This window comes from Amblyomma americanum, chromosome 7 (assembly GCF_052857255.1).
Source record: "Amblyomma americanum isolate KBUSLIRL-KWMA chromosome 7, ASM5285725v1, whole genome shotgun sequence".
Classification (NCBI taxonomy): domain Eukaryota; kingdom Metazoa; phylum Arthropoda; class Arachnida; order Ixodida; family Ixodidae; genus Amblyomma; species Amblyomma americanum.
The window spans coordinates 166,186,889-166,199,250 of NC_135503.1; the positions used below are offsets into that span (position 1 = coordinate 166,186,889).

Here is a 12,362-nt window from a genome sequence, read left to right on the forward strand (position 1 = left end):
CTTCTCACGTCCCACCCTGTACTTCGCCACTTCGATCCCTCCACCCCCACAAAGATTCATACCGACACCAGCGGGGTTGGTCTCAGGGCTGTGCTCATCCAGCGCTGTGAAACCAAAGAGCATGTTGTTGCGTATGCAAGTCGTTCACTCAGTAAGCTGGAGCACAATTACATGGTCACCAAGCTGGAATGCCTCGCCGTCGTCTTCGCCACGCAGCGTTTCCATTCTTATCTCTACGGACGCCCGTTCACCATCGTCACCGACCATCATGCACTCTGCTGGCTTGTTAACCTTCGTGACCAATGTGGGCGCCTTGCACGGTGGGCTCTCCGGCTACAAGAGTTTGACTACACAGTCGCCTACAAGAGCGGTCGCCGGCACGCTGACGCGGACTGTCTTTCGCGGTTGCCTCTTTCTGAGACAGAGTCTAACATCGATGATTTCGATCACTGCGTCGCGTCAGTCTCACTGTGTTTTCCTGACCTCGCCGCATTCCAAGCCGAGCAGCAGCGAGATTCGACCCTGCGGCCTCTTCTTGCGGAGGCTGAACACCTCTCCGCTGCAACCCACTTCTACTTGCGAGATGGTCTGCTATGGAAGAAAAATTATTCTTCTACAGGTCAGCGCTTCCTTCTGGTTGTTCCGCAGAGCCTGTACACCTCCGTCTTGCAGGCCATGCACGACGACCCTACATCTGGACATCTTGGGTCGGCACGAACGCTCCACCGTGTCCAGGCCCGCTTCTATTAGCCGAAAATGCGCGCCACGACTGAGCGGTACGTCGCCAGCTGCCCTCAGTGCCAACGATATAAGCGCCTTACTAGCGTTGCTGCTGGTCAGCTTCACCCTGTGACACCACCTTCCGCACCGTTCGAGCAAGTGGGCATAGACCTCCTTGGCCCATTTCCCAAATCCTATCATGGGAACCGATGGATAGTGGTTTGTGTTGATTACCTCACTCGGTATTGCGAAACGGCCGCCCTACCCTCATCTACGGCATCTCATGTGTCCTCGTTTACGCTGCGTTCCATAGTTCTCCACCATGGACCCCCAAAACTTATCATCAGTGACCGTGGTTGGCAGTTCACCGCTGACGTTATCGAACAGCTTCTCCGTTCTTGCGCATCGCATTTTCGCCATTCCTCGCCTTACCAACCTCAGACAAATGGGCTAACTGAGCGCACGAACCGAACAATTACCAACATGCTCTCAATGTATGTTGGTTCGAAACATAAAAACTGGGACAGCGTCCTACCGTTCATTACCTACGCGTTCAATACCGTGCGCCATGAGACTACTGGATTCAGCCCCTTCTTTCTACTATATGCTCGCCCTCCACCCTACACCCTGGACACCATACTACCATTTTCTGCCGAGTCTCATGACGACCCTTCCATCGCCGAGACACTTTGCCTCGCCGAAGAGGCCCGGCGTCTCGCCCGCCTTCATGTCCTCGCCTCCCAAGATCGGGCCAAAGCGCGTCACGATGCCCACCGCCGTCACGTCACTTACAGACCTGGTGATTTGGTCTTGTTGTGGAAGCCTGTCCGAAAACGGGGACTGTCCCAAAAGCTGCTGTGCCACTACGATGGACCATATGTCATTATTGAGAAAATTAGTGACCTCAACTACCGCATAGCGCGTCTCACGGCAAGCGGTCGTGGTTCTACACGAACTGACGCGACTCATATTGCCTGGCTGATGCCCTACCATTCCCGCGGTGCTTTGACTCGCCCAGCGGGCTTCGGCTGTATAGGGGAAGTGTGACGCTCACGAAGAGGCGATGCCTAGTCTATTTGGTCGGCATCGCTGGGTAGAGAGAGGAAGAGGAGAACGAGGTGGTTGGTGGTGTCTCCTGCTTGGAGATTGAACCCCATCTGGTTTGTCAGTCGCCCGTCGTGGTTTGAATAAACCCTGGACGTAACAATATATATAGCAACTGCCCAGCTACTATAGTCCTCCATAAAGTCAGCAATAAAATTCCAATAAGGAAGGGCGCCAGGCAAGGAGACATGATCTCGCCAATGCTATTCACCGCCAGTTTACAGGAGGTATTCTGAGGCCTGGATTGGGAACAGTTGGGGAGAAGAGTTAATGGAGAATGCCTAAATAATCTGCGATCTGCTGATTACATGCCTTACTGAGACACTCGGGAGGTGAACAGCAAATCATGATTAATGAGTTAGACAGCAGAGCAGAGCGACGGGTCTAAAAAATAGGATGCAGAAAAAAAGGAAAAGGAAAAACAGCCTAGCAAGGAAACAGCAGTTCACAATTGGCAGTGAGGGGCTGGAAGTGGTAAAGGAATACATCCTTAGGGCAGGTAGTGACAGCTGATTTGGATCATGAGAGGGAAATAACTAGAAGGATAAGAATGGGGTGGAACGCATATGGCAGGCTCTCTCAGATCATGAATGGCAGTTTATCAATATCCCTCAAGAGAAGTGTGCGACAGCTGTATCATACTGGTACTCACCTATGGGGCAGAAACGTGGAGGCTAACGAGAAGGGTTCAACTTAAGTTAAGGACAACGCAGCTAGCCATGGAAAGAAAAATGAAAGGTGTAATGTTAAGAGACCGGAAGCGGGCAGAGGCGATAAGGGAACAAATGCGGGTTAATGACATCCTAGTCGAAATCAAGAGGAAGAAATGGGCTTGGGCAGGGCATGTAATGCGAAGGCAAGATAACAGCTGGTCTGTGTGGGTGAAGGAGTGGATTCCAAGAGAAGGCTACCATAGCAGGGGCAGCAGAAGGTTAGGTGGGCGGATGAGATTAGGAAGTCCGCAGGCATAGGACAGGGTTAATTGGAGACATGAGAGAGACCTTTGCCCTGCAATGGCAATGACCGAAGCGGTGGCCTTGTGGTAGAGCATCCGCCTCGCATTCGGGAGGTGCTGGGTTCGATCCCCAGTGCCGCCAGGTACCCACCGGTTTTTAATGGGTACAAGGTTTCCCCCAGCCTGGTGCTCGGCTCTTCTGGGTCAGATGCTTGGGAAAAGGGTCTTGACCACAGTTGCTCTGATGGATCAGCGATAAATTCCGCCATCAACAACGCACCGCAGCCGTGGCCTAGTTGGTTAGGCGCCCGTCTCGGCTGCGGGAGGTGGTTGGTTCGAAACCCACCGCCAGACACCCACCGGTAAAAATGGGTACAAGCGGCCCCCGGCCTGGCGCTCGGCTTCCTTTAGGGGTGTTCGCTTGGGAGAAGCTCCGTAAACCCCGCTGCGGCCTTCGCGGGTCGAGTTCTCGCCCAGCTGCGAACGTACACCTTCGGCCAACGTGGTTAGAAGGTATATTCACATATTCACCGCAGTCGTGGCCTTGTGTTTGAGTGCTCGCCTCGGCTACGGGAGGTCGTGGGTTCGATTCCCGCGGCCGCCGGTCCACCCAGCCGGTTAATCGAATGGGAACAGGCGGTCCCCCGGCCTATTACTCGGCTCTCCAGGGGTGCACCGCGTGGGAAGGGCAGCCTGCGCCTCCAAATTCCCGTCAAATGTGGGCAAAACACGACTCCCCGAAGTCCAAACCAACACTCGCACCTTGTGCCTGGTTGGTTGGGCGCCCGCCTCGGCTGCAGGAGGTGGTTGGTTCGAAACCCACCGCCGTGCACCCACCGGTAAAAATGGGTACACGCGCCCCCCGGCCTGGCGCCCGGCTTTCTTTAGGGGTGTCCGCTTGGGAGAGGCTCCGCTAACCCCACTGCACCCCTCGCAAGCTAAGCCGCAGTTTCAAACGACCTCGCAGCCACAAGGACGGGATTTGAAGACGCAGGCTCCTTTGCCAAGCCATGTAACCCTAGCAAGCCGAGCACCAGGCCGGGTCACAGCTTGTACCCATTTTGAGGAAACCAGTGGGTACCCGGCCGGCAGCGGGAGTCGAACCCACCACCTCCCGAAGCCGAGGCGGGTGCTCTACCACGAGGCCACGGCTGCGGTCAGTCTGATGATGATGATGATGATGAATATTCTGGCACTTTTGTGAGTGTTTCATGCACCATGCAGTGCCTCCAACCACATGGCACTATAAAACTTATGATGGGCCATTATGTTCCTGAGTCAATCGCTGCACTGAAAAAGAACAGCAGTTACTTGGCGTTTCGTAGTCGCATTAGGATTGCTGAATTTCATAAAATTATGCTGTGTTTGTTGTTAGGACAAGCACTGTTCAGAAGGCCCCAAGTTTCTCAAGTATGCCAGTAGTGCGGAGGATGACCTGACAAATAACTTTTTTGTGTATTTAGCACCTGTTTTTCCAGCATCTGGGATTCCCTTAAAATATCATTACTACTTTGCAGCCTAATATTCCAACAACATAAGATGCTTTCATTCATACAGTGCGAAGACAAACATGGACAAGACCATAAAGTGCCGACTTCAACAACATTTATTGCTGTGTATACATATACAGTACAGCACGCATGCACAGCAGAAAGTCACGCCAAGCAGCGCCGAACTGCACGAGGACACACTTTCGTTGGTACAAGAAAGAACATATAAAGCTAAAACCTAAGAAGCAAGATATCAAGAGGCAAACAACAACAAAACTATGACATGCTAGTTTCAAATTCCCAAGACATGACGCTCTTATTCCCTTAACAACACCGATGGTGCGCTGACACAGTCATCTTCTTTTTCCGCGATCTCACCAGTCTCAGCTATCGCCCTGGCTGATTTGCTGACATACTTATGAAGGATTGTGGCTCTTCCCAGAAAAGAACCACGTGCTTTGCACTGTTTTCAATCACGGCAGTGTATGACTAGATGCCCCGATGATGCTGTTATGTTCCAAGAGCCTCTCGTTGAGACATCTGCCCGTTTGGCCAGTGTAGGCTTGGCCACAGGGCAAAGGAATCAAGTAGACCACTTTTTGTGAGCACTCTACGAACGGTTGCCGGTGCCTGACAGTGCAGTTATTGCTGAAAGTGATGGTAGGATTCACCTTCTTACACAGTTTTGATAGCTTCTCTGGTGCGGAGAACACATGTACACTTGCTCTTTTTCCTATTTTCTTGAAATGGTGGGCAATGGCGTGTATGTAAGGTATTACCGTCATGCTTTTTCTCCAATCTGTATCAGCCCCACCGCTGTTTGGAACCATTTTCCTGCTTTCTCTGGGCATGCTCTTGGCAACAGACAACAAGAGTGTACATGGGTAGTCAGAACCGCCCAACCGAGTCACCTGGCTAGAGGATGTAGAATCCAGTCGATGCTCACACGATTTCATGAGAGCGTTATAAAAACAAGACTTTACAATTGCCCATTCAACTAGTTTGGAGTGGGCTGAACCGAAAGGGAGTATGGGTTTGTTGTCTGTTGGGTTTTATGGCACATAAGCAGTTAAGGCCATCATGCGCCAAGCTCAAGGTATAGAATTGGTTTCCTGTAGAATGTTTAGGAATATGAAAAATCGTCGATGGCGTAGGTAGCCTAGAAAGATTGTACTGCCTAGTAATAACAGAGGAGAAGAAATTCGGAAATGGATAATGGTAAAAGACTTAGACGGTCACGCAGCCTTAGCGGCTATCCTTGGCTAGGCAAGGATCCTGAGGCTCCCAACCAATCAAATAAAAAGCTTCAGCCTACTTCACAGGAATAAGAAAGTGGCTGAGGTGTATCATGGAATAAAGCGAACCAGTGGTTCAAAAATTAGTTTTTGAAGTACGCCTGCTCCTTTTAAAAAGCCAAAAACGGAAGGTATGTTAACAATGGCATTATCATCTAAGAGCAATGTTGGGTGGAAAGGAATGCATTCATGATAAAATTGAGTGAAGTACTTTTTTCTTAGTTTTTCTAGTTTCACACGACAATAAAATGTGATTAACCGTGAGTTCATCTCCGCATTCTTCGCAAACAGGTTTATCTTGTTTTGTTAGCACGAAGTTGTGTGTAAGCCGTGTGTGGCCTATTTGGAGACTGCATAAAATCACTTCCTTAAAATGTTCCTGGTGCGCACGACTTAAATTCACCTAAAGCCGTCTTTACTAAGTGTAGTTTATTATTCACTTTGCTGTTCCAAGCCGACTGCCAATTTTTTCCTTAATTTCTGTAGCACTAATTTCATGCAGTCATTAAAGGGTATATTTATTTTTTATTTCCTTGCCCCGAGCTTGAGCAGTACAGAAACCTGCTCTCATTGCCTTTTATTCCGACATAACTTGGGACTCAGCAGAGTTTAATGTTTTTTCCTCGAGCTGTGGGTGTTACTATGTTGTGTATGATGTCACCAAGCATAGGAGTGACTGCTTTTCTAGAGTGGAGGGCTGTAAGTGCACTTACAGTCTGTGTAAATAATAGCGTTTTTGAGATTCTTGCTTAGTATATTTGCTATGGCCCCAAATACTGCGCAACATTCTGCAGTGAAGATCGATGCGCACTGTGGAAGTCGTATTGTTTTCTCCAAAATCCCTCGCACTACCTACTGCGCTTCCGACGTAGGTATTCGTTTTTTAACCGTCAGTATAAAAGTTCGTGAAACCATAGCATTTTTCCTTAAGGGCAAGAAATTTTTGTACTATATGTTGTAGTGGAGTTTGCTTTTTGCGGAACTGTGTAAGAGTGAAATCGCACAATGCAGGAAAATCGTACCATGGAGGCAGTGAATCTTGTCTTAGCGAAATGCTGGGTAATGTGTTCAGTATGTCGTGATTCTGACAAATCTCTTCAAAATGCAACAGCAGTGGCCTGGTGGTTTGCGGTTTGCTGTTTAAGAATGTTCTAGATGGACACTTTGTAACTATTTCGTTGTGAACACTGAGGTGCTGGCAGACGATGGATGAAGGGAGGACGAGACAAAGAGCGCGCTAAACTAACAACTTTAATATCAAAGGAACGCGATCCGCACCTTTTTATACAGTTACATCACATCACATCACATCACTTTATTTTCCTTAAAGACTCCTTTCGGGGTGTTACATAAGGGGTGGGGTTTACAAGATGCAGGCGATCACAGAAGTCGAAAATGTGGATGGACAGGTTATGGCAGCGACATGGTGGGGAAGGCCGTTCCAGTCAGTTGCTGTTCGTGAAAAAAATGAGTTCATGAAGGTAGTAGAACGGGCTCGTGGATGCAAAACTTGAAGAGGGTGACCGATGCGATGGGATCTGCGTGGTGGGGGTGCGCAGATGTATGGTTCTTGTCTTAGGGGCGAATAAAAGAACTTGTGATAAAAAACAAGACTGGCAATGCGACGGCGAGCAGAAAGATCACACAAACCTGATTGTAATTTTAGAGATGATATGCTAACGTCGTATGAGTATGAAGAGTGAATAAATCTGGTAGCTCGGTTTTGTACAGCTTCGATGGCATTTGTTAAATATGCTTGATGAGGGTTCCAGATGGGCGATGCGTATTCCAGTTTAGTTCTGATAAGTGAGATGTATGCTTGTAGTCTGACGCGTTGAGGGGCTTCCCTCAGGTGACGTTTTAAGAAACCTAATGTTTTATTAGCTGATGATATCAGATTAGTTACGTGCAGTCGCCAAGATAAATCATCAGAAATGGTGATACCTAAGTGTTTGTAAGACTGGACGAGGTCAACAGGGCAGTTAGAAATGGAATATTCAAAAACAAAAGGGTTGCGACGGCGGTGAAAAGACATGTACTTACATTTGTTAGGGTTGAGTGTCATCATCCACTGCGAACACCAGTTTATTTACTTATTTATTTATTTATTTATTTGGTACCTCCATCGCCTTTCAGCATTACAGCAGGGGGGCACTTTCACATTCAAAAAACAAAAAATCATGCACTTAACGCGTGAAAAAAGGCATCATTAGGTAGAACATTAACAATATGTGGCGGCAAAGCATTCCATTCGCGAACTGTTCGCAGAAAAAACGAATAACGGAGTACGTCACCTTTAAAAGGAAATTCATGAAGCTTTAAATTGTGGTCCCTTCGCTTCGAGACATAGAAAGGCGGCTTCAAATATTTTGATCCGTCTATGCCAGTCTTGGAATAGAAAATGTTATGCAAAAATTTTAATCTCAGGTTTCTTCTTCGAGTTTTAAGTTCTGGCCACTGAAGATTCCTTTTGCTTTCCGAGACACTGAGTGTCCTGGAATAGTTTCCAAGTACAAAGCGGACTGCCCTATTTTGAATTTTTTCCAATTTGTCAATAAGTTCTTGTGTGTGCGGGTCCCAGCACACTGATGCATATAGTACGAGGTTTAGGTTTGCATAGTACGAGGTTTAGGTTTGCTTGAAGGGATTCTTGGTCAGAAGGGTTAGTTACCGAACGATAAATAACGCAATCGTCAGCGAACAAGCGGATATGGCAAGATACGCGCTGGGGTAAGTCGTTAATGTAAATGAGGAATAACAAGGGACCAAGGACGGAACCCTGCGGGACGCCAGAGGTAACTGGGAGCGGGTTGGAGGATTGGTTATTAATGTAGACAGACTGAGAGGGATGCGTGAGAAATTAGTTAATCCACGCGATGATGTTTGGATGTAGGTTTAACTGGGAAAGTTTAAGAAGCAAGCGTTGATGAGGTACTTTATCGAATGCCTTAGCGAAGTCTAAGAAGATGGCGTCAGTTTGCAGATTAATATCAAGGTTGGCGTGAATGTCATGAAGAAAAATGGCTAGTTGAGTCTCGCACGAAAAACCCTTACGAAAACCATGCTGTGATGGATGAAAGAAGTTATTGGAATCTAAGAATTGCATGATTTGGGAGTAAATGACGTGTTCCATGATTTTGCAGGGAATACTTGTTAATGAAATGGACCGATAATTAAGAGGTGAATCAGTATTACCTGATTTGTGCACGGGAACGACCTTCCCCACTTTCCAGTCGTCTGGAATGGTTCCTTCGGAGAGTGATTGCGAAAACAATAAACAGAAAATAGTGGAACAGGCTGGGTTAGCGTTTTTCAAAATTTTTGGATTGATGTCATCTATGCCGGCGGCAGATGAATGTTTTATCTATTATGCACGAAATTCCACTACTGCTGAAAGTTATGGCGTTTATGGCTGTAGTAATAATAAGTGGTAATGTAAAACATGGTGCTTGGGATTCGTCGGTGAAGACAGATGAAAATGCAGAGTTAAAGATGTCTGCACAGTCAGAATCAGCCACGATTTCACCAGCATTGTTACTGAGGGTGATAGCGCGCGATTCCTTCGGGTTTATCACCTTCCAGAATTTCTTGGGGTTATCAACTATCATTTTTGGTAGTACTACTTCGAAAAATGAACGCTTAGCACTTCCAATCTCGGCCAAGTATGCATTCTCAGCTTCATAATATTTTTCCCATGCGTGGGGGTTTGCGTGGCGTTTCGCTGTACGAAATGCGCGTTTTTTCTTGTTTTCGAGCCTTTTCAGTGTCTTTGTGAACCAGGGTTTCTGATTACTCTTTCGTAAACTGCATGACGCAATATATTTATTTGTTAGTTCGATAACTTTGTTTGAAAAGGGTCCAGTTCTCATTTACACTTCTGGAAAGATAGGACGTTTCAAAGACCGACAGAAAGTTCGTTATTTCAGAGTTGATTGCTTCATAGTTTCCCTTATCGTAGAGCCTAATAGTTTTCTGGGAAGTTTGTCTTAATTCAGGTGAGAAGTTAAAGGTGGCATGGATTACTTTATGGTCGCTGATTTCTCGGAGGCCTGTAATGAAATTAAGACTGTCTGGATGAGTGGTCAGTATGAGATCCAGTGTTCGCTGCTTCCCCTGCGACGCGTGTCGGTTCCGATACAACTTGGGTCAAGTTAAAATTAAGGCAAACGTCAATGAAGTCATTCGGCTCTTCTTGACTAACTATGGGCTGAGGTTGGTTACTCCAGTCGATATTGGGGTAACTGAAGTCCCCAAATAGTAGGATGTGTGCTTTAGGGTGCTTTGATACTAGTTTGTTCAGAACATTGTGAAGCTTGCGGGGAAAGTCGGGACTTTTGCGAGGGGGCCTATAACACACACCAATTAATAACGTCAGAGGTGAGGCGCGGCACATAATCCACAGCATTTCTAAGTCTGACACGATATCAATGGCAGAACAAGACAATTGTTCGCTGACTGCAATTAGGACTCCTCCCCCACGAGAATACTTGCGATCAGCGCAAAAAAGATTAAAGTTGGGCAGGTCAAACAGAATTTCTGAGTCAGTGATATCGCTGTTCAGCCACGTTTCGGACAATATAAGTAGATTGCTGCCTGACGAAGTTACAAGATTCGATACGATATCGCGTTTCGGCAGGAAGCTGCGAACGTTAGTAAAGATTACTGATAGTGAAACGGCGCATGGCGTAGGTGGGGGATGAGCTGAGGGCGATGATCGGCAAGGATGAGCTGATTGCTAGGGTATTTCTCTTACAGATTCTGAAAGTTCATCGAAAACGTAACGTTTGGGGCCAATATGCAAAGTTTTAAATCTCGGGCAAAAAGGCACGGACTTCGCCCTGGCAAAAGCGACAAGATGTTTCCGGCAGTTTTGAACGCGACGCGAAAAGTCTTCACCTACGCTGTAGTCTGTACCTTTGAATTTAGAACCTTTAGAAAGAATTGATTCTTTAGTTTTAAAGGATGTAAACTTAACGATAATTGGGCGTTTCCTGTCCTTAGAGTGTCGTCCGAGGCGATGGGCGCGTTCAATGTCGTTAGGGCTCAACTGGGTGTCCAGGTGGTCAGAGCAGTGGCGAATGATCAAGTCTTCTGTAAGCGAATACGTTTCGGTGGGGTTGGTATCGGGTAAACCATAGAAAAGTAGGTTATTGCACCGAGAGCGATTCTCTGCGTCATCTAGATGAGCTTCCAGCACACCAACTAAACGAGACGTTGCAGACGAAGTGGCCTGAATCCCCTCCAGATCATTGCGGAGTGTAGACAGACTTTCGTAGTGAGTTTCTAAGGTGCTGAGACGCGTAGTTAGATTAGCCATTTTCAGGTCCATTGAGAGCAGTTGGCCCTTAAGCTCTTGCACTTCCTTAACCAATTCTGTCTGGCCAGTAGACATCTTTTTTAGTTCGCCAAGGATTACGTCTAGCTTGTCGGGGCCGGGGTTGCACTCAATGTCACCGCACATCAGTATTAGGGACCGAACAACATGAAAGCACTCGATACAGGTAGCAAGGCAACACTGGGGGCTCGGAAGCTGTACCAAAAAGTAGTTGCTGGTTTTTTTTGTGAATAGAGTTCGCTGGTTACCAACCTGCATGGCGAAGACAAGTGGGTTATGCAAACGTGTTGTGGCACAGCCACCGAGCCCACAGGGTGCGGTGGACGGTCGTTGCTCCTTTATAGATGGCACGGTGAGTGTTGTTGCTGACGATGGGGCCTCCCAGTCTGCGCTGAGTGTCAAGTTGACTTGAATCGGCGGGTTGGTAGTTGCTGCGCACAATGTCCTTCCGTCAGCCGCGCCGCGCAACGGCGCACGCTCAATCGCGGTCGCCCAGGTAGCGCAAAAGACAGCATTGAGCATGAGCCAGATGATCAAGGGCGAGTGCACCTGCATGGCAAAGACAAGTGGGTTATGCAAACGTGTTGTGGCACAGCCACCGAGCCCACAGGGTGCGGTGGATGGTCGCTGCTCCTTTATAGATGGCACGGTGAGTGTTGTTGATGACGATGGGGCCTCCCAGTCTGCGCTGAGTGTCAAGTTGACTTGAATCGGCGGGTTGGTAGTTGCTGCGCACAATGTCCTTCCGTCAGCCGCGCCGCGCAACGGCGCACGCTCAATCGCGGTCGCACAGGTAGCGCAAAAGACAGCATTGAGCATGAGCCAAATGATCGAGGGCGAGTGCACCTGCATGGCGAAGACAAGTGGGTTATGCAAACGTGTTGTGGCACAGCCACCGAGCCCACAGCTACCCTAGGTTACCCTAGGTTAACAGTGATTACAGGGCGCATGCGCAATTCAGAGCAAAAAAAAAGCAAAAAGCAGGGGCAGCGCGCAGGCGCAATTTTTTGAACCCACATAATCCAACTGCCGAAGTTACTGAATGACGTCACAACACGTACCTCACCGCGGAGCCGAATCAGTCTGGCCGGGACGGCGGCGGCTGGCGCACTCGGCGCGAAATAGAGACATGCTCCAAGTCTCCCTGCCAGTGCGGTCAGAGTGCGCCGAAGCCGCCGAACGCGTCTGCGGTCAAGCTCAGTATAGAGGGTCTCGCTTTGGCCAACGTGACGTCGCCGTGCAGCGCGCGCGTGCGGGCGCGTTACGCCGGAGCATAAGCGCGCCTTAACAAAGCCTGCGCCTAACCGCTAACCAACGTATTCGGTGGCGGCATCTATGGGAGCCACTGGAACCTCCCGCCCACTCACTGAATAAAAGAAAAAAAATCCTGTGCCGAAGTTCGGAATCGATCCAGGGCCTTTGGCGTTTGAAGCGAAGATGCTACCACTCCGCCACGACGGCTC

At 48.4% G+C, this 12,362-nt stretch overlaps 1 protein-coding gene across 14 annotated transcripts in view; it reads right to left on the bottom strand.

Annotated features, from left to right (window-relative positions):
• The window catches only part of LOC144096750 (putative enoyl-CoA hydratase), a 141,702-nt gene that overhangs the window by 17,641 nt on the left and 111,699 nt on the right, over nucleotides 1-12,362 (bottom strand). Inside the window, exon 7 of one of the 14 annotated variants that reach the window (XM_077629616.1) lies at nucleotides 4,437-7,102. The exons of the other annotated variants lie outside the window; for them this stretch is intronic. Within the exon in view, the coding sequence (XP_077485742.1) occupies nucleotides 7,038-7,102 (65 nt within the window). The 3' untranslated portion in view covers nucleotides 4,437-7,037. Of the gene's footprint in view, nucleotides 1-4,436; nucleotides 7,103-12,362 lie in introns of those variants that run through there. 14 annotated transcript variants of the gene reach the window in all.